At 40.2% G+C, this 21,907-nt stretch overlaps 1 protein-coding gene across 2 annotated transcripts; it reads left to right on the top strand.

Annotated features, from left to right (window-relative positions):
- Positions 1–10,821: 10,821 nt before the first annotated feature.
- LOC137065491 (uncharacterized) lies at positions 10,822–15,305 on the top strand. 2 transcript variants are annotated; one of them, XM_067437157.1, is made up of 10 exons: positions 10,822–10,880; positions 11,060–11,114; positions 12,018–12,082; positions 12,188–12,220; positions 13,284–13,563; positions 13,736–13,872; positions 13,960–13,992; positions 14,323–14,605; positions 14,782–14,924; positions 15,023–15,305. In XM_067437157.1, the coding sequence occupies exons 2-10, from the start codon at positions 11,104–11,106 to the stop codon at positions 15,088–15,090; spliced, it is 1,053 nt and encodes a 350-aa protein (XP_067293258.1). In that variant the 5' UTR covers positions 10,822–10,880; positions 11,060–11,103; the 3' UTR covers positions 15,091–15,305. The 2 variants fall into 2 exon arrangements, with proteins under 2 accessions (XP_067293258.1, XP_067293259.1); XM_067437158.1 differs by having other exon boundaries at positions 10,824–10,880; positions 15,019–15,305.
- The last annotated feature ends 6,602 nt before the right edge of the window (positions 15,306–21,907 follow it).

The following is a 21,907-nucleotide window of genomic DNA, read 5'->3' as shown; positions in this document are numbered from 1 at the left end:
CATGATTGTTCCCTCCGGTGCGTGGATACACTGCAGGCTCTCTCTCGCTCGTATCAGAGGTAAATAATCAACACTGTCATTTGTTTTATTGATCTAAATACATCGTCATCTGATAAAACGCATCCGCAGGTTACGTTTCTTGCGCACAGAGTCTGTGTTGCTTTCCCATTCCAGTGAATCATGGCACAGTTTGAGCGCAATGAAATTTTCATTAAAAGTTTTAGAGAAAAACCCTGCATTCAATATCTCTCCAATGTGCTTTGTAAGTGAGATTGCACCAGCAGAGTAATGCTAGTACTGAGATGTAATAACTCCTCAGGTATGGTAGACCTTTCTGTTTCAATAGTTGTAATGTTTTATATCAGACTCAAGGTTTTTCCCCTTGCCATAGGGATCTTGATATAGTTTTACAGGTTTTCCTTATTTAAAATAAGGTATTTTACTTTAATTTTATGTTGTTGTTTTGTTTATTTGGTAGCCGCTGCTGTAAGTCATGTTATTTGACCATATATATATATATATATATATATATATATATATATATATTACATTGAAACTCTGTAATTCTGGCTACAAATATATTCTTTACAAGCTCATAGTCCCCCCCCCCCCCCCCCCCAAAAAAAAAAAAAAAAACATAAACTATCCATAAACTATTACAAACACACTAATGGCATACAGCCATCTCAAAGTATTGGTTGCTATATATTTAATCTGGTCATAATGTGCATTTGTTGTCTGGAGAGTGTGAGAGAAACCAACACTGAGACATTTTAAACTAGAAAAAGCAGAACAGGGTCTGAAAGGACTGGAATGCATCTCAGCATGTAATGTATGGAAAACACACATTAAATTGGAAAGTTTAGAACCCTCAGTTTGTCAAATGTGCATGTCTGTGTTGTGGAAACACCTTGTTGTGAGGTGCCAGTATTAACCACTGGGCCATCATGCTGCTGCAAGCACTTCAGTGTTGAAATGAATGACAGAAAATGCCACAGTTGTGTGCACAGCTGCATTTATGCATTAGAGTGGTTTTAATGGAAAGGCAAGGGATTGTTAAATGTAAATCTAATTCACAAGTATAGCCAAACATGTACACACACTATCTCTTAGTCTTATCTGATATCAGTAAAATCAACATTAAATTGACCTATTACAAAAGATTTCCTGTTTTTTTTTTGATATCGTGACAGCCTAGTTCAAATATTACTTTGGAGTTTGACATGCAAAGCGAATCGCCCACATGATTGTACACAAAACGAGGCTTTATTTCGTCCTTGACCGAGACAATACACTCTCCGATGAATGAAATTAAATATTAAATTAAATATACTTTATTGTCCCTTGAAGGGAAATTCGGGATGGACTCCTTAGCCAGCATTTGAACAAACCTGATACATTATAAAATTTTACACAATAATCATTCCCACCATATATACCTTAAGCGAGCTCTTAACACATTATACTCCATCACGTCTATTGCGGTCTCTAAACTCTGGCCAGTTGATAATACCTAGAATATCTAAATCAACTGCAGGCGGTCGACACGTGTACACACACACACGCACGCACGCACGCACGCACGCACACACGCACGCACGCACACACACGCACACACACACACACACACACACACACGCACGCACACACACAGAATGTGAATTCATGAGCTGTGACACGTATGTCATACTTCAAGATCTTAGGTCTGCTTTAACGCATACTGTGTTAATTATTAGTTGCTAAACAGTCACTAAACAGCTGCCATGAAAATACATTTATCATACAAATAATGTATTTTCATGGCAGCTGTTTAGTGATATTATTGAAGGGTTGTCAAGAAAGCTTTCAGAAGCTTTAGAAACAACCCCATTACTTTTTAATTTATGTTACGAATAATATTACATTTCATATTTATAATCACACAAACTTGCCAAACAGAGACATCAAATGAAAGCTCTGTTAAGAATATCCCAGTGTGGTCTATTTGACCAATATAACACTTTACAGTAACATAGTTATCAAAAGAATCAAAAAGATGGAAATGACTCCTGCATCACATTCCTCTAACGCTTCATCAGCTCTTTCCTTGGGTTTTTTCTTCAAGATGAGAGCATGGCCAAATAACACTGTAATATGTCCAGGATGTGAAGATCAAAACATCATGCAGCCAAAACCTTGTTGATTCTACATCCTTTTGCATCCTGAGTGTGTATCAAACTACCTAGAAAGTAGGAAGTCTGATGACTCAACATCAGAGTTCGATGTTGATTCAATGACTTAATGTTGACAACAGAATGTTGATTTAACAAAGTTTCAATGACCTTTTGCTATCTGGGTAATAGACTGCGCTTCTCAGCGGCAGTAGTAGCTCAGTGGTTCATGTAGGTTGGCTACAAACCGGAAGGTTGGTTGTTCGATCCCCGGTTCTACCTGACCAAGTGTCGAGGTGTCCATGAGCAAGACACCTAACCCCAGCTGCTCCCGACGAGCTGGATGGCGCCTTGCATGGCTGACACCGCCGTGAATGGGTGAATGTGAGGCAAGATGTAAAGTGATTTGGATGGCCATAGGTCTGTTAAAAGCGCTATATAAATGCAGTCCATTTTACCATTTACCATTCTCGTCTTCCCTGCCAATTCGACAATACAACTTAACCATCCAGCTAGGTTCATCTCTGATCACCCTTTTCACGGCATCTGTTTAGTGATTCTTTATCAACTAATAATGAACACAGAGTATGTGTTAAAGCAGACCTAAGTCCTCGAAATATGACATACGACCCTAAGGAGAGCCAAAGTTTAAACACTTTGTCACAGTACCAGTCTTTTTCATAGACCCTTCAACTTGGCAGCCCAATTTGTGTCATGATTTCTCAGGCTGCATTGACTATTTTTTTTTTGACGACCCGCTTACATCATCTTTTCAAAAGCGACTCGTATCCGATATTTGCATCTACACTGTACACTGGCAAAACAGCCCAAGACCTTCTTAACCGGTGAAAGGGTAAAACGGAAAAAATGGACGCAGACAAATGAAACGCAGACAAAATGATTGCACAATGTTTTGCCGTCTGCACAGTGCCGCACATCTTTGTAGACAAATCTTTTTATTGAATTTTCCAAACATTTAAACAACAATCACAATAACAAATTAAAATGTTAATACAACATTGCAACCGTTATATGAAACAAAACCAACAAACAAACAAACAAAACCACTGGGTGTGGGGGAGGGGGGATTGGGAGGGGAGCTAACAGTTAGTGTTTGGGTTGAATCTATCTTCAAAATATGAAAGGAAAGGCCTCCAGACTTTAAAAAATTTGTTGACAGAGCCTTGCATGGAATGTCTCAGTTTCTCTAACTTTAAATATGTCATGACATTTTCTACCCATTTAATGTGTGTTGGTGGTTTATTTGACTTCCATTTTAGAAGTATTAGTCGTCGAGCCAACAAAGAAGAAAAAGCCAGTGCATCTGACTGACCTGGTGGTAGTGAGAGGTTCTCAGATGTCACACCAAATATTACTAATGTGGGATCCGGTTTTATCTCCTTTCCACACATGTATGAAAACGTCTCAAACACAGCAGACCAGAATGGTCCAAGAGCTGGGCATGTCCAAAACATATGACCCAAAGTGGCCTCATATCTTTGACATCTAACACATGTTGGGTCTATTTCTGGAAATATTCTTGCCAGTTTACTTCTAGAAAAGTGTAGCCTATGGATTATCTTAAATTGCAGTAGTCCGTGTCTGACACAAATGGATGTCGAATGAATTCTCCTAATGGCTGATTGCCAGACTGTTTCTTCAACTGCACTTCCCAAATCCTCTTCCCATTGTCTCTTTAAAAAATCTAAAGATGGAGAGGCCGCTCTTTGGATCAAACTGTATACTGTTGATATCAGACCTCGTTCAGATATACTCAAGTCAAAGAGCTCCTCAATCCAGCAATGAGGAGGAGGGGCCGAAAGGGTATTAAAATATTTTTTGGCTAGACTTCGCACTTGCAGATATCTATAAAAATTAGATTTGGGAATATCAAATGCTTTGGTCATATGATCAAAAGAGACAAAACTACCACCCTGAAAAAAATCCCTTACACACCTGAGTCCCTTTCTAAACCATGCCTGGAAAGCATGATCAATAAGGGATGGTGGAAACAGTGCATTGGAAGTAATGGGTAATAAGGAAAGTGCTTGTTTTTGCTTAAAGTGTGACCTAAACTGAGCCCATATTTTTAGAGAGCTAGTCACCAATGGGTTGCTTGTCAGATGTTTTCTGTTGAGTGGTAGTGGGCCACAAAGCATTGAGAACAGCGAGATTGGACCACAAGATGTTTGTTCCATCTCCACCCAAACAGGTTTATTCTCCTGATCCAAATTTCCTGCCCAATAAATAACTTTATCAATATTACATGACCAGTAATAATACAGAAAGTTGGGCAATGCCAGTCCCCCTTCATCCTTCTGTCTTTCTAAAAATGCTTTTCGGATTCTCGGAATGCTTTTATTCCATATGAAGGAAGATAAAAGTTTGTCTAATTCCTTAAAGGAAGATTTGGGGATAAACAATGGGACATTTTGAAATAAAAATAAAAACCTTGGTAGAACAGACATCTTAATTGTGTTTATTCTGCCTGCCAGTGAGATAGGTAATAAGGACCATCGGTTTAAATCTTTTTTAGTGTTTTCCATCAATACAGTGAAATTACATTTATATAGCTCTTTGAATGTACTTGTCACTGAAATTCCCAAATACTTAAAAGAATTGTGAGTTGTTTTGAATGGGAATTTTTTGAGGTCTAACTGCTTTGCCTCATTATTAATTGGGAATAATATACTTTTATTAAAATTTATCTTATATCCTGATATTCCCCCAAAACTGTTTATAAGTTCTATCGCTTTAGGTATGGACATGTCTGGGTTGGATATATAAATTATGAGGTCATCTGCATACAGCGAAATCTTGTGGGTGCTCCCACCTCTAGTTATACCCAGCAGATCTACCTCCTTCCTTAAAGCTATAGCTAGGGGTTCTATTGCTATGTTAAATAAGAGTGGTGACAGGGGGCAGCCCTGCCTTGTACCCCTGTGCAGACGAAAATAATCTGATATTACCCTATTGGTTCTTATACAAGCAGTTGGATGTGAATAGAGTATACTGATCCAAGTGCAAAAACTGGATCCAAAACCAAAGTGTTTTAGAGCTGTAAACAAATACATGTATTCTATGCGGTCAAAGGCTTTATGTGCGTCTAATGACAACAGAACCTCTGGTAGTCGTGAGCTACCTTGTGAATAAAGTATATTGAAAAGTCTTCTGAGATTACTTGAGAGCTGCCGTCCAGGTATGAACCCAGTCTGGTCTTGATGAATAATAGATTGCATGACAGGATTCAACCTCATTGCTAAAACCTTAGCTAGTATCTTATAATCATTTGAAAGCAAACTTATAGGGCGATATGAATCGCATTTTAGACGATCTTTACCTTTTTTGTGTACAACTGTAATAATAGCCTGAGACATTGTTGATGGTAAAAAATTTTTCTCAGTTATTTCCTTAAACACCTCTTTCAAAATAGGGGATAATTTTCCTGAAAACTTTTTATAGAATTCAATTATAAACCCATCGGGGCCAGGTGCTTTTCCACTTTTCATTTGTTTAATAGCTTGTTCTATCTCTACAGTTGATATAGATTGTTCAAGATTGGCTTTATTTTGTTCACTGATGGTAGGTATTTCTAATTTGGCGAAAAAACTTGCCATATTCGCCTTGTCACATGGTTCTGATGTATACAATTCCTCATAGAAATTTTTAAACTGCTTGTTAATATTCAATTGGTCTGCGGTTACTCCATTTGCTGTCTGAATTTCAGCTATGTAATTAGCTTCAGCTGTTTGTCTCAGGTGGTGCGAGAGCAGCTTGCTAGCCCTTTCACCATATTCAAATTCTCGCTGTTTAGATCTCAAATAGAGCGCCTCCTCTGCCTCTGTAGTCAGGTTATCTAATTCTGACTGTAATACTCCTCTCTCCTTATATAGAGTATCAGTGGGGGTTCTAGAATGTTCTTGATCTATATCATTTATCCTTGAGATAATCTGATTAATCCTCTCCATTCTTTTTTTCCTCATAGCTACACTGTATGAAATTATTTGGCCTCTTAAAAAGGCCTTCATTGTCTCCCAGAGGATGCAGTGAGTCATACCCGGTGTGCGGTTTGTTTCAAAGAAGTAGTCTATCTGATTAGATAAGAAATCAACAAACTTCTCATCCGTCAATAATCTGGAATTAAATCTCCACATACCCTGGGGTGGAATGTTATTAGGAAAGCAGAGAGTCATCAGTACAGGGCTATGGTCAGAAATTACTATACCTGTGTATTCACATGATCTAAGTAGTGGTAACATTCTCTTGTCTATAAAGATGAAATCAATCCTAGAATAAATCTGATGCGCTGCAGAAAAAAAAGAATATTGCCTAGATGTCGGATTCTTATATTTCCATGCGTCGATCAAGCCATAAGTTTGCATAAACTCATTGACACATCGAGCTGATTTACTAAGTGGCCCAGATGATGCTTTAGATCGGTCCAGCACTGGGTGGAGTGTACAATTTAAATCACCGCCTAAAATAAGCTGGTGACTGTCAAGATCTGGAAGACGTGCAAAAAGGTCTTTGAAAAAATTTACATTGTCCCAATTAGGTGCATATATGTTTACCAGCAGCACTTGCTTGTTGAACAGTTTCCCTTGAGCAATAACATAACGCCCCTCTTTATCAGCTATCACCTTTGATTCCTCAAATAGCACATCTCTATGAATTAATATGGCAGTACCTCTACTTTTCCCAGTAAACTTTGAATGAAAATTTTTTTGAAAACCTCCTCTTTTCAACTTATTGATATCTTTAGGAATCAAATGTGTTTCTTGTAAATATACAATCGATGCTTTCTGTTTGGAGATGTGAGAGAAGACCTTGCTGCGTTTTATTGGGTGATTAAGACCTCGACAATTCCAAATTAAAACTACTGTGCTGCCTTTTTTCTCCATAGGCCTACGTGATTACTATGTACTGCATAACATATGCTCCCGTGGGGTGGGGTGGGCGGGCGGGCGGGGCGGGGCGGGGCAGGGTAAAAAAAAAAAAAAAAAAAAAAAACACACACACAACAACAACAATTTGAGCTGGCCTCCAAAAGGAGGCTGCTAATACTACCAGTTACCATATCCTCTTGGCTTAACTCCGTTCCACTGACTTAACTCCATTCTGAACTGTTGTGATAGAATAATATTGCACAAACTGCATTTCTCTTATTTACAAGAAGATGATTAATACTAGAGATATAAAGAACGTATCTCTTAAATGTATTAAGTTACTGTTAACCGACTTTATCTTCAGATACGAGGTGTCATAATCAGTTAGCAATCAGATAAAGTCCGAATGATAAAGATTTAACTCACCACGCATTAATCAGCAAGATACTAAAGGTATCGCTTGCATTAGGGTTTCAGAGTGTCTCTAACGAACTCCATAGCCTGCTTTGGATCTTTGAAACTCCGTCTCACCCCATCTTTCGCGGTGACTCTCAACTCTGCGGGATAGAACAGACCGTAGCGCACACCCTCACATCGTCTGAGTAGTCCACGCACCTCATTGAAGGCAGATCGCTGCTTCACCACCTTTTGGGTATAATCAGGCTGGAGGTGTATTTTGTCTCCGTCCGGTGTGACAATTTCCCTTCTTTGCATGGCTTTCTTAATCAATGATTCCTTCTCCTGAAAGTAGTGAAATTTCACTATGATTGCCCTTGCTGGTTGATCGTCTCCTGGTCTCAATCTCAAGGTTCTGTGTGCGCGATCTATTACAGGGGCCTTGTCCAGCTGTAACGAGTCCTTTAATAGCTCGGATATGAAGTCGGGAATATGCTTTCCCTCCTCCCGTCTCTCCTTCACTCCCGTGATGCGTAGATTACAGCGGCGCGATCTAGCCTCAAGATCCTCATTTTTAGCTTCCAATGCAACGACGTCTTGTTTAAGTTTCGCCACCTCTCGTTGCAGAGTACTCACGTCATCCGAGTGACCGCTTTCTGCTTCTTCCAGCGAGAGCACTCGCGTCTCAATTGTGGTCATTCTCGCGGCTGCTAGGCCCAACGCGGTCCCAAACTCCTCTTTTAGTTGCTCACATTGCGTCTTTATTGCCGCGGCCTGAATTTCAGCTTTTTCGTCTATTTTCAACAGTAGCTCCGTTTTAAGCATTCGTATCTCTCTGAGAATAATCTCTTGGTTAGTTTCCATTCTGTTTTCGGCTACTTCCATCGTCGTATTTTCCGCCATCTTATCTGGTTTGCTGCGAGTACCTGGCATATTCAATAATCCTCTAAATTAGGCGGTTGTTTACTCGAACTTTACTTTGCAGGGTCTCTTCTCTTTTAACTATATTAAATCAAAATGAGCTGGTCGAGAATGCATTTGTTTTTTAACTAGTTAAATAAAGTTCTGTATGGAGACAAGTCCAACACGTCTTCACATGTTGCCGTCCAAACCGGAAGCCCCGCACATCTTTAAAGGTCGGCAAAACCTTTCTCTCCTAAGGCGGAGAAAAAGAGGAGAGCCCTTGACAGGGTTGCCAGGTTTTCACAACAGAACCCGTCCAATTGCAACTCAAAACTGTGTCCCAATTCTGCATGAAAACCGCGGACTTGGCAACACTGGCCCTTGATCACAGTTTGTGTCCACCTGAGTTGACGTCATTCGCCTCCGTCCTTTATTCAATGACGTACGACTCGCCTTTACTGGGGAATATCCGATTGGACCGCTTACATGGCAGACGCTAATGCACGCATCCGAATCATATCAGATTTATTCCCACATATGAGTGAGGCCTGAATCCGATCTGAGGATATCGGAATTCATGTGTTTTTTTCCTGCTTACACGTTCTCATGTCATATCCGATCTGAGCCACATGAGAGGAAAAAATCGGAATTGGGTCACTTGAACCATGCAGTGTAAATGGGGCCTCTGTCGCCATAGATGATGCACAGATCGTGTTTTCTTCATAGTAAGATGGCAGTAACGCTCAAAGGAAATAGGTTGTAGTATATATACAAATAAAAATGTTACTGTTTTAGCTTGCAAAAAAAAAAAAAACAGTTCACGAATGCAGTTTCTGTAAAACACGAAAAAGTTTCTCGAATGCATGTATAGGTCTGTCTATTTTTTAGGGGCTTTGTGTGAATGTAGAAAGGATCCAAAGGCGAAAGCTGGTTTCAGTAATTTATTGAACAGAATAATTAAATCGGGCCTTCTGCCGGTCCCAGCCGTCAAGGCGGACACAGGTAAGGAGAAGGAAACTAAAAGAGTCCAGACATGAAACCGGCAGGTTGAAAGAGCAGATTTGTAGGCAGCAGATAACAGGAGAAAATCCTCTTCAGCCACTCACACACGGCAAAACAGGACAAGACGAGCACGCGATGACAAGGCGTTAGTTGCAGACATGATAGAACAAACAATAACCCGACAAAGAGGAGAGAAGAGCATGAGAATGAAATAGCAAGGTGATCAGGGCAAAGGAGGAACAGGTGTGAGATGCGCAGACCGTTGATTAAGATAGTGAAGAGCTGAAGCCTAGTTCACACTGCCGATTCTTGCCCCGATTTTGAGTCGCCGACAGGTTTTGCGAAATCGCGACAAGTGCCCGAGATCATAGGCAAATCGGTGCTCGTGCACGTGAGTGACAATCACGCAGTGTGAATAATCATATAGATGAAAATAATGCTGTATGAAACTGCTATGGGTATTGAAATGGAAATCTGGTAAATATTCATTTTTAATAGCACATTTTTGGTTTAAATGTTGTGACAGCATAATATTCCTAGTATGACTAATATATTGGATAAATAATAATCATTTTATAAACAATTTATATATTTATTAATTCAAAGTATTTGTTTAATAGTAGATCATTGCTGAATTTTGATGTTCTTCTGTGAGGTAGATACATGCATAAAATTGTTGAGTTGAATGTTTATGCACTTTCTATAGAGCATGATGAGGAATAAAGGTTTTACTAATAAAACTAAACTTATGTTTTATAGATATAGTATATTATAGTCTAGAAGTGTCTTGTTGCACTCACTGCAATCCAATAATGACAAAAGAACATTCAACAACATTCAGTTTTATTGACAATGTGTCTATAATGATTAAGATTTAAAAAAGGGCAAAATATGGCTAAACAATAGTGTTGCTTATAGCAACTATGAATATTAATCATCTGTATATCATTCAAGCTGATAGTTCCATGGGAGGTTTAATGCTAAAGATCTTGTATGTTCTATTTATTATGGAGCAGGAACCCTCATAAGGAACCATACCACCAAAGATAACTTGAGTTTCAATAAACTCAAAGTATTGGCCAAAGCTGTCCTGTCTGAATTGTGTTTGTCTTAACTTGAATGTTTCTGGACTCTCTCCTGGATGGCAGTTTGCGCTCTTCACAAAACATGCTAGTGATGTTACGAATAACACTGAAGCTTCGAGGCGCATATCAAGCACACAGCACAATCTCCAAGCCCCGTATCGGAGAGTGTATCGTCTCACAGTCACGTGACGTGATCACGGAAATAAAGCCTCATTTTGTGTACAATCATGTGGGCGATTCGCTTTGCCTGTCAGAATGTTCAAACTCCAAAGTAATGTTTGAACTAGGGCTGTCACAATATTAAAAAACAGGAAATCTTTTGTAATAGGTCAATTTAATGTTGATTTTACTGATATCAGATAAGACTCTTTTGGTTAGGAGGGCCTTAATTCACCAATAAATAGAGCATCATTTCTGAGCACAATATTATTCAACTAGACCCTCTACATAGACTGCTGGTGAGTATTAATATTCATATGTTTAATGGCACATTTTTGGTTTGTAATGTTTTGACAGGGCAAGATATTCCTCATATGATTAATCTATTGGATAAATAATTAATAAAGTGATTATTTATAAACAAATATTAATAATGAAATTTATTTATGACATAAAACATATTATTTATTATTTACAGATAACTGCTGAATTGTGAAGGTCTTCAGTGAGGCTGATTCATTGATGATTTCCAGGTGAGTGATGAATGTTTATGAACTCTCTACACCAGGATATAGTCATAATAGAAATGAAGATGTATTGAATACAGTTGATCAGTTTTATTAGTGATACATTTGCAAAAATCTCAAAACTCTAAGCCGTTCAGTCTTGTAACGCTACTGTTCTTTAATTAATGTTGAATGTTTCCTTTATCAAAACTATAATATCATAATATCAAAATGTCTCGTTCACTCTTTAAAACAAATAAAAAAATAATAAACTAAGTGAGATAATTAAAGAGTTATTTCAGCAATTTAGCATATTATTACCATATTGAAATATCAACATTATTAATGTCTATACTGATGCATCCCTGCTGAATAAATATATTAACTTTCAACAACAAAACATTTTTTAACAGTAGTATCTAGTGATAATGTTACAAAAGTTTACTATTTCAGAATAAATGCTGTTCTTTTGAACTTTGTATTCATAAAATAATCTGTTTTAAACACTGATAGCACTGACAAATCCTCATCAGAATGATTAGTGAATGATGATGTGAAACTGAAGACTGGAGTAATGATGATAAATTCAGCTTTGACCACAGGAACAAACTGCATATTCAAATAGAAAAGTTATTTTAAATAGTACAAATATTTCACAATTTAACTGTTTTGCTGTATTTTGGATGAACTAAATGAAGCCTTGGCCAGAAGAGACTTCTTTTAAAAACATTTAACAAATCTTACCATCCCAAAACTTTTGGCCGGTAGTGTATATAAGTTAAAACTAGAGCAAACTCAGCAAAGACATTTAAAATCCAAAGAACTGAGGCAGGTTAGTCCCCAGTTTCTTTGTTTAAATGAGGATGAGAAACTGAAAATGATTCCTTCATATGCTGAGATGAGGTGATGTGTTGTTGTGTCTTATATCAGGATGGCCGTTCGTGGGATTTTGTTTCTAACACTTTTTACTGTGATGTGCGTCGCTGATCCCACAGGTACGTTTAGAATAATACAAGTAAAATGCCTGGATTTAAAAATCTATAACCAGATGAAATGTATGTACTTAATAATGTGTCTAACTGTCATTACTTTATTAACAGTGAAGATCATGCCATGGTGTCCTTGTGGTCCAAGTAAGTGTTCTTCATTTCTTTAAATGTTGTCACTAACACACATATTCTTACTGTATGTTCGATAACTGTCTTCATGTACATTATCCCTTATTGGTTAATATGAAAAAAATAACCCAGGCAGGGTTTTAGTAGCTTGTATTAAAATTATTCCTATGTCTGGCATGAATAATACAGCGTTTTAGTCATTCCCGATCATTTTGTTGAAGTCACAAAGGAGAGTCTAGTAGACACAGTCTCTTCTGACACCTCAAGGATGTGTTGTGGTCGTGTCCAGGCGCAGGTCCTTCATCTAATCTGGATCCGGCCTGGATACGGCTGACTGCAGTAAACCTCAGAATAAACAGAGAGACTAAAATTAGGGTAGATGCCATTCTTCTGATGATGTAACGAGTACATCAGGTTTAGGTGTTAGAGTTTTGGTGCTAAATAGGAAAATGATCGACCACCTGCAGTTGATTTAGATATTCTAGGTTTTATCAACTGGTCAGAGTTTTGAGAACGCAATAGTTTTAATAGGGAGCCAGTGCAGTGTTGACAGAACTGGGCTAATATGGTCATACTTCCTGGTTCTAGAAAGAGCCCGAGCTGCTGCGTTTTGGACCAGCTGGAGTTTGTTTATTAAGTGTGAAGGCAACCACCCAGTAGAGCATTACAATAATCTAGCCTTGAGGTCAAGTATCATCAGTTTAGTCATTTTGATAATTCAATATGTAAATATTACATAACCCTTATGCTCTTTTTTGATAAAAAGGCAAGCCATTATGTAATGAAAGACGGGAGCGTGCTCTGACACCACATCAACATGTTAAGCATACTGTAGCCAATGAAAATGTAGCTGTGGTATTAAGATAACGATGTGATCGCTACCAAATGAGTTAAAGACCTATCAGCCCTATTAGACCTCAGAATGTCATGACTGACCAATCAGAATCAAGTATTTCAGAGAGCCAATTAATTATCATTTGGATTACATAGTTTAGCATTACCTTTTTTTATTATATTGGAATTATACTTTAGCACATTAAAGAAAAAAAGTTATTATTTATTATTTTATGTTAAACAGGGAATCTTGCTCTTGGAGCCCCAGCTGTCCAGTCTTCCACATACGATAATTTAACAGCTGCTGAAAATGCTGTTGATGGCAACAGGAATTCAATTATGGATGGTGGCTCATGCAGTCAAACTAGAGAGGAGAGGAACCCCTGGTGGAGAGTTGACCTGCGGGAAGTCTTCGCGATAACCAGAGTTAGCATCACTAATCGAGGAGATGGTTTTTCAGAGAGGATAAATGGTGCTCAGATCCGTATCGGCAACAGCCTAGACCATCATGGCAACAATGAGCTGTAAGTATTGTCTCTCTCTTAGTACTTGGTTAGATAATTAGTAAATAAGATACAATGACTTTTAATTAATCTTTTTTAGTAAAAACTTGTCTTTGACAGAAGTATATTTAATATGCTTCATGCTGTTTTGATACACCCATCTCCATTTCTTTGTTAATGTGTGTCTTCACAGAGCGGCAACTGTTAAGTCCATGGCACCCGGAGAGACAAAAACATTTGAGTTTAAGCCTATTCTTGGGCGATATGTCAACATTTTTATTCCTGGGCGCAGTGAATATCTCACACTGTGTGAGGTCGAGGTGTTTGGAGGTAAGGAACACACAGAGAAGATGACTGTGATATAATTTGTTTATGTACTTATTAATGTGTGTATTACTGTTATTATTTTATTAACAGAAAAGTACACATCAGCTGACGCTTGTGCTCCAAGTGAGTGTTCTTCATTACTTTGAATGTTGTTAGTGACATATATAATGTTTTTTTTATTGAGCAAAATTGCAAACAAACAAAAAAAAATAGCTTATAGAGGCTAAGAGAACAATGACAAAACATACAGAAGAGAGAAAAAGAACAACAAAACACAGAGAAAGAAAATACTAATAGTGTCATAGTATAAGTAATAATCATACTAATGATGATAACAATAATAATAGTAGTAGCAGTGGTCCCTCTGGCCGACCGCACACCCAACCCCAGCAGTTGAGACTCTATGCCACATTTAAGAAAAAAAGTTATTGTTTTTTATTTTATGTTAAACAGGGAATCTTGCTCTTGGAGCCCAAGCTGTCCAGTCTTCCACATACGATAATTTAACAGCTGCTGAAAATGCTGTTGATGGCAACAGGAATTCAATTATGGATGGTGGCTCATGCAGTCAAACTACAGAGGAGAGGAACCCCTGGTGGAGAGTTGACCTGCTGGAAGTCTCAGAGGTAACCAGAGTTAGCATCACTAATCGAGGAGATGGTTTTGCAGAGAGGATAATTGGTGCTCAGATTCGTATCGGCAACAACCTGGACAATAATGGCAACAATAATGAGCTGTAAGTATTGTTTCTCTCTTAATACTTGGTTAAATTTGTAAATCAGAGATACAATGACTTTGAATGAATCTTTTATAATACAATTTTTTTTTTGTTTTGACAAAAGTATATTTAATATGCTTCATGCTGTATTGATACGCCCATCTCTATTTCTCTGTTACTGTGTGTCTTCACAGAGCTGCAACTATTGGGTCCATCCCAGCCGGAGAGACAAAAACATTTACGTTTAGGCCTATTAAGGGTCGATATGTCAATATTTTCATACCCCAGTTACTCCGCAAGGAATTTCTCACACTGTGTGAGGTCGAGGTGTATGCAGGTGAGTGATAAAAGGAGAGACGTTGTGCAGACATTTGTACTATTTATACTATGTGTACATTGTCGTAATGATTTTTTTCTGTTTTCATTGCCAGATAGAGTGGAATGAGATGTTGCACCGCAGTCCACTGATCCTACAAGCAAAATACCAAACTACTCTTTTCTGAGCAACTCTAAAGCACTTTTTTCATTGGTTTAATTTTACCTGTGCACATTGCATCATTAAGATAAAAGATCAGTTTCAGTGCACATTCAGTAAAGGTTTGAAATGTTTTTTTTTTAATTTCACCTGATTCTTAACCCCAGTTTAATCCAGAGGGGTGTGTATTTAACCTTCTTTGTTTATCTTTACTTTCTACATGAATAAATTACTACAGCATCACATGATGTGTTTTGTGTTTCTAGATCAAAGGTTTAGATATTTACCAATGAGGAGGAGGAGGTATAGTGTTAACGCTAACCATCTTGGATTGAGGAGCTGGTAACAAAAGTAAAGATTTACATTTTACAAAAAAGAGGAAGAGAAAAACAATGGACAGAATGAGGATGTTCAACCTTCTGTCCCAGAATCAACAAAACAACCACCAAATCAATAAATATGAAATTTTAATGTTCGGTTATAAATAAATAATAATTAATTCGTAAATAATTGTCCTGAGCAATCGTGGCAAGTTCAAAGCACTCATAATGCTTGAGGGTATTTCTGAGCCAGGGTTGATGCAGGAAATGACGCAGTATTGATGTGCGCATGCCCAGTGCCCGTAGTTTTATCCCTTCTAGTCTTTCCCGTGCAGGACATGGTGGGATGACATCACCGTTTCACAAAATATACGGATTGGCTGTAGCCCTTACACATGGAAATGCAAGGCTGTCGTTTTCAGATTTATCCACTCTGGGATCTGGTTTAAAAAAATATCAGATTCATGCTCCTAAAACGCTGGATCCGTGTGGACGAAATGCTGATACTGTACTATATTTAAGTGTATATAGCTAAACACATCTCTGTGTGAACAGGGCCTTAGATATCACCACTTTATGTCCCATCAAAATCAAACTTGAAATGGCCTGTAAACTTTTAGACGGCTTGGGGAAATTAAAGGTACATCTTTGTGTCTGTGACCAGTCTGTACAAGCTTGACTGCTGAAATAAGTTACTATTTAAAATATAAGCTGACCATTAGTGTAAATTTTCTTTAGTTATTATTTTGGAATAATTGTGTTAAAGACTATTACATTTACGCATGTCACGCCTCTCTTCATCAGACTGCACTGGTTGCCAATGGCTGCACGCATCAAATTCAAAGCACGGTTCTCGCCTACAAAACAACCACTGGCTCTGCACCAATATACCTAAACTCGCTTGTTCAGACTTACACGCCCTCCAGAAGCTTGCGTTCTGCGAGTGAGCGACGCCTCGTGGTTCCATCCCAAAGAGGCATGAAATCACTCTCACAGACATTTTCCTGGACCGTTCCCAACTGGTGGAATGAACTGCTGATCTGGAGGTTGTTCCCCTGGTCTGGGGAACCATCGGCCGTCCCAGCGGTTGACTACCGGTCCCGGGAGAGCAAGAGGGTCTGGGACTCCACACATCAACAACTCCAACGAGCCCTTTGCAGACGCAAGATGGCAGCGGAACTTCAACGTTCCAACACTCCCACCTTCCATCCAGGGCAGAAGGTCTGGCTGTCCACGAGGGACATCAGATTGCATCTGCAATACAGGAAGCCCAGTCCCAGATTTATTGGCCCCTACTACATCGTGAAGCAGATAAACCCAGTCACCTACCAGCTTCAGCCGCCACCTGTGTTTAGGGTAATGTCACAGACACACCAGGCTCCCACACCACTGAATATGCGCACGCTCTCACCTGAGTATTAACCACACACACCAGCAGCTCATCACCACCCCAATCAACAGAAGTTTCAGCAGTCTCCTTTGTAAAATGTACTAACCCTTCTGTTTACTTCAAGGACTCCCTCAATGTTACTTGCCTATCTCCAGCATCCTGGTCCAGGGTGTGTGTGTGTTCTGCCATCTGCAAGTTTACCCAGAGTATCAAGCCAGAGAACCATCACTGGCAAATCTGCACTTCAGTCAAGTTACTGACCTACTCACCTGTTCACTCTACTGGTTACTCAATAAACCTAATTCACTTACCATCTTGTCTCCATAGCCTCTGTACCATAACACTAGGAGCCCAGCTGAAATATTGACATTTAATGCCAAATCACTTAAAAAACAATATTCATGAAAAAAGTTGTTTTCCTCTCAAATAAAACTTTCAGGGTAATGGTCTTATAAGACCACTGAATAAGCTTCATTTTGTTAATTTGAGCTCAGGGCAGTAGATCTTCAAAATTATACGTGTAAAATAGAGTGCATCAATAGAGTGCCAAGACAGCTGAAACCTAAAAATAACTCAAAAAGCCCTGTATAGCAGGCGGGATTATCTACAAACCTTAATTCAAAACCGTTGGGACACTGTACAAATTTTGAATAAAAAAGTAATGCAATAATTTGTAAATCTCATAAATCTCATTAACTTATCTCACAATAGAATATAGATAACATATCAAATGTTGAAAATGACACATTTTGAAATAGCATGCAAAATAATGGCTCATTTTGGATTTCATGAGAGCTACACATTCCAAAAAAGTTGGGACAGCTAGCAATTAGAGGCTGGAAAAGTTAAATGTGCATATAAGGAACAGCTGGAGGACCAATTTGTAACATATTAGGTCAGTGCTGACCCTGCACTTATGCAGGAGCTGCGGTCGGCCATCGACCTCGCCCTACAGGCGACGAAGGTGACCGCTCACGCTGTTGGTCAGGTGATGTCCACATGTGTGGTCCAGGAGAATCACCTATGGCTCAACCTGGCCGAGATGCGTGAGGCTGACAGGACACGGTTTCTGAACACCCCCATCTCCCAGGCTGGGCTATTCGGCAGGGCGGTTGAGGACTTAGCCCAACAGTTCTCGGCCACTCAGAGACAGACTGAGGCAATCAAACACATCCTGACCCGGCGCCAGCTGCAGCGCCCGTTGGAACTGATGAGGAAGATTATGTACAAAGCAATCTTTAGTCCCAGCGGTTATAGTCCTGCCATATTTGAAGCAATGGGAAGGCTTTGCAGCCTTAGGTAAATTAAGTATACATGATACTAGGTAATGATCTGAGATGTCATCGCTCTGCTGCAGAATTTCAACGGTATCAACATTTATTCCATGTGACATTATTAGATCTAAAGTATGATAACGGCGATGAGTGGGTTCTGATACGTGTTGTCTAACTCCAATAGAGTTTAGAATGTCTCTAAATGCCAATCCCAAAGTGTTGTTTTCATTGTCTACATGGATATTAAAATCACTAACAATTAGTACTTTATATGCAGCCAGTACTAACTCTGATAGAAAATCAGCAAATTCTCTGATAAAGTCTGTATTGTGCCCTGGTGGCCTGTATACAGTAGCCAACACAAATGTCAAACGGGATTTATCATTTACACTACACAACATTACATAAAGCACCAAAACTTCAAAGGAATTATATTTGAAACTAGACTTCTGAGTAATGCTAAAGATATTATTATAAATTACAGCAACACCCCCTTTACCTTTCAGACGTGGCTCGTGTTTATAACAATAATCTTGGGGAGTGGACTCATTTAAAGTAATGTAGTCATTAGGTTTAAGCCAGTTCCCTTTATCGAGGGAACTTCCCACTGCGTCGGAACGACGAAATGGGGACGCTTCCTAAGCATCAGCGACTCTGAAGTCTGAATAGAAACTAGACCAATCCGATTGGTGTGCGTAATGACGTCATTGTGACGGCGTACCCGGAAGTATAAAAGGGGAGCCGGCGCATAATGGCGGCAGTCTTTGTTCTTCAGCAGGCGCTCTGTGTTACATTGTCTGTCTATTTACTGTTGTTCTGTCCAGTTGCGATTGAGTGTGTGTTTGAGTAGTTTAAAAAGTGAGAATGGAGAGAGAGTTTAAGCAGTGTGTGCATCCTTGCCCTCGTTACATCTCGGGCTCGGATACACACATGCTTTGTGTGCAGTGTCTGGGTGTTCAGCCCGCTCGGGCGGCTCTCGAGGGAGAACACTGCACATCGCCTGTGAACACTGCGAGTGGCTGACACTCAGACTGCTCCGCTCTCGGCTGGCCATATTTGATGAGACCAGTCAGCCTCGTGAGCCCCGTGGTTCTGGACCCGCAGTTGCTGAGGCGGCTCGGCGTCGCAGATCATGGGGCTCATAGCGGGACTTGTCAGAGGGTTTTGGGACTGCTGCGGCACTTTCCCAATCCTCCTCTGACAGTTCTGATGATCTTCCTTCCCGTGTGGAAGCCCGCTCTGCGGCATCTTCCCCCGGGGTGGAGGGTCAGATGGTCGTTCTCTCCAGTTCTGAGGAGCCGGAGGGAGCGGGCATCGAGGCGGGGGATGAAGCGGGAAATTATACGTTTCATCCACCCGTCCATGAGGAGCTGGTTGAGGTGTTGACCCGGGCGGTGGCCAAATTAAAGATCGAGTGGCCACAAGAAACGCAGGAAGTCCAGCCACCCAGCAGGCTGGACGACCGGTTTCTTTCGCACCGGGTCCAAACACCGCGCCGGGGCTTACCTTTCTTCCCGGATCTGCACACTGAGGTGTGCAGATCGTGGAAGAAGCCCTACTCCTTGCGTGTTTCCAATCCCCCGGTGTTGGATTATTCCAATGTTCTGGGGGCACGCGAGGCGGGCTATGGGGCGATGCCGCGGGTGGAGGATGCTCTCGCGAGCTATCTTTCGCCCGAATCGGCATCGTCCCTGAAAGCTCCGGTGCTGCCCACCAAGCCCTGTCATGACACCTCGGCTTTGGTGGGCAAGGCTTGTATGGCGGCTGGACAGGGCTGGTAGTTCCCTGCACACCCTTTCCATTCTGCAGGCCTACCAGGCCGACCTCCTGAAGGAGTTGGACGAGGGGGAAGTTCCCTCTCCGGAGGACATTTTAGAGCTGCGGAAGGCCGCAGATTTGTCTCTCCGCATAACCAAGGAGATGGCCTGTGCCATCGGCCGCTCCTTAGCTGGTATGGTAACTGTGGAGAGGCATCTCTGGCTGAATTTGTCAGGGATAAAGGAGAAAGATAGATCTTTTCTCCTTGACTCCCCGATCTCGCCTTCTGGGTTGTTTGGGGACGCGGTTAACGCCGTGGTCTCCAGACACAAGGAGGCGACGAAACAGTCAGCGGCCTTCCAGCAATTCCTCCCTCGCCGCTCTAAACCAGGGAAGGCTGGCCCTAGCGGGCAGCCTCAGCCGTCTGCCAGCTCCTCGCATTGGCAGATGCAGAAGGAGAGCGTCGCCTCTAGAGCCCCTCCTCCGGGAACTTGGCAACAGAGGCGGTTAGGGTTATAAACGGGATTTATTATTTACACTACACAACATTACATAAAGCACCAAAACTTTAAAGGAATTATATTTGAAACTAGACTTCTGAGTAATGCTAAAGATATTATTATAAATTACAGCAACACCTCCCCCTTTACCTTTCAGACGTGGCTCGTGTTTATAACAATAATCTTGGGGAGTGGACTCATTTAAAGTAATGTAGTCATTAGGTTTTAGCCAGTTTTCTGTCAAACACAGCACATCTAGGTTATGGTCTATAATCATATCATTAATAATAAGCGCTTTTTGAGAAGGGGATCGAATATTCAGCAACCCAAGCTTTATCATTTGTTCATCTGCATTATATATGCTGTTTATTTGCTGGACATCAATTACATTTGTACTGTTAAAAGGATTTGATGGTTTTTGTTTTTGTTTTGTATTTACTAATTTGGGGAACATACACAGTCTATGTGATAATATCTAGGTGAAAGAATCTCCATGTACTCTGATTTTGCTGATTCTGGTGACGTGAGACAGCTAGCAGACGGTTGGTTTAGCCAGTTTGTCTGCTTCCTGACCTGGGCCCCGGTGAGTCAAGGTTTAGCTCTAAGACTATGTGCCAAATTACTAGAGAGAAGAGCAGCACCAGCCCAGCAGGGATGAATGCTCTCTATCTTCAACAGGTCAGGTCTGCCCCAAAAACTTTTCCAATTGTCTATGAACCCTGTTATTTTGCGGACACCACTTAGACAACCAGCCATTGAGTGATGATAATCTGCTAACTATCTCATCACTCCTTTTAACAGGGAGGAGACCAGAGCCAAAGACTGCCTTTGACATCGTACTTGCGAGTTTACACACCTCTTTAATGTTAATTTTGGTGATCTCCAACTTGTGATGTCGAACATCATTAGTGCCAATGTGAATAATAATCATATAGAATTAACGATTAGCTTTTCCCAGCAGTTTTAAATTTGCTTTGATGTCAGGCGCTCTGGCTCCCGGTAAACATGTGTATATGGTGGCTGATGTCTCTGTTTTCACGTTCTGTGTAATAGAATCATCAATAACTAGGGCACTTCCAACATGATCCTCAGTGGGTGTGTCACTGAGTGGGGAGAACCTGTTTGATGTTCTAATCAGAACGGAAGAGTGTTTTTTGATCCGCAAAGTGTTTTTTTGATCCGCGATACATCAAACAAATTTTATTCTTTAGCTAACAGTTCTCCAGTTCTTCGGGTTCCGCGACCATGAAAGCGAAAATTAATCTTTCTCACCTGCCATCTCACATAATGACCAAATAAAAGTATGATATGCCTGATAACACTAAAAAGGAGATAATAAACCACAAACTCAGTTCATTACTGACGGTGTCAGAATGAGTGTGGATTCTGTGTATACGTTTGCCGCCTATCAATGCTTATTAATGTGGTTTACTTGTAAGATTTTGGTCATATTTCCCTCAAACCCAAAGCCTGAATTTTCCATTATTTGTGATAAAGCGCTTCCCCGGTAATCGCAGAATTTTCTGGGTTTTTGTGTTTTTACTGTTAGGCACTAGGGGACGCTATTACGCATATTCTGAATGAGTACAAAATCTCCTGATCA

Source organism: Pseudorasbora parva, chromosome 25, assembly GCF_024679245.1.
Source record: "Pseudorasbora parva isolate DD20220531a chromosome 25, ASM2467924v1, whole genome shotgun sequence".
NCBI classification, from domain to species: Eukaryota; Metazoa; Chordata; class Actinopteri; order Cypriniformes; family Gobionidae; genus Pseudorasbora; species Pseudorasbora parva.
The sequence above is the reverse complement of the archived record's forward strand: the minus strand, read 5'-3'. Positions and strand labels throughout refer to the sequence as shown.

What these genes read in the sequence shown, in the direction of transcription:
- LOC137065491 (XM_067437157.1), top strand. An exon ending in ATGGTGTCCTTGTGGTCCAA is followed by an intron (nt 12,221 to 13,283) that starts GTAAGTGTTCTT and finishes TATGTTAAACAG; the next exon opens with GGAATCTTGCTCTTGGAGCC. An exon ending in AATGGCAACAATAATGAGCT is followed by an intron (nt 14,606 to 14,781) that starts GTAAGTATTGTT and finishes GTGTCTTCACAG; the next exon opens with AGCTGCAACTATTGGGTCCA.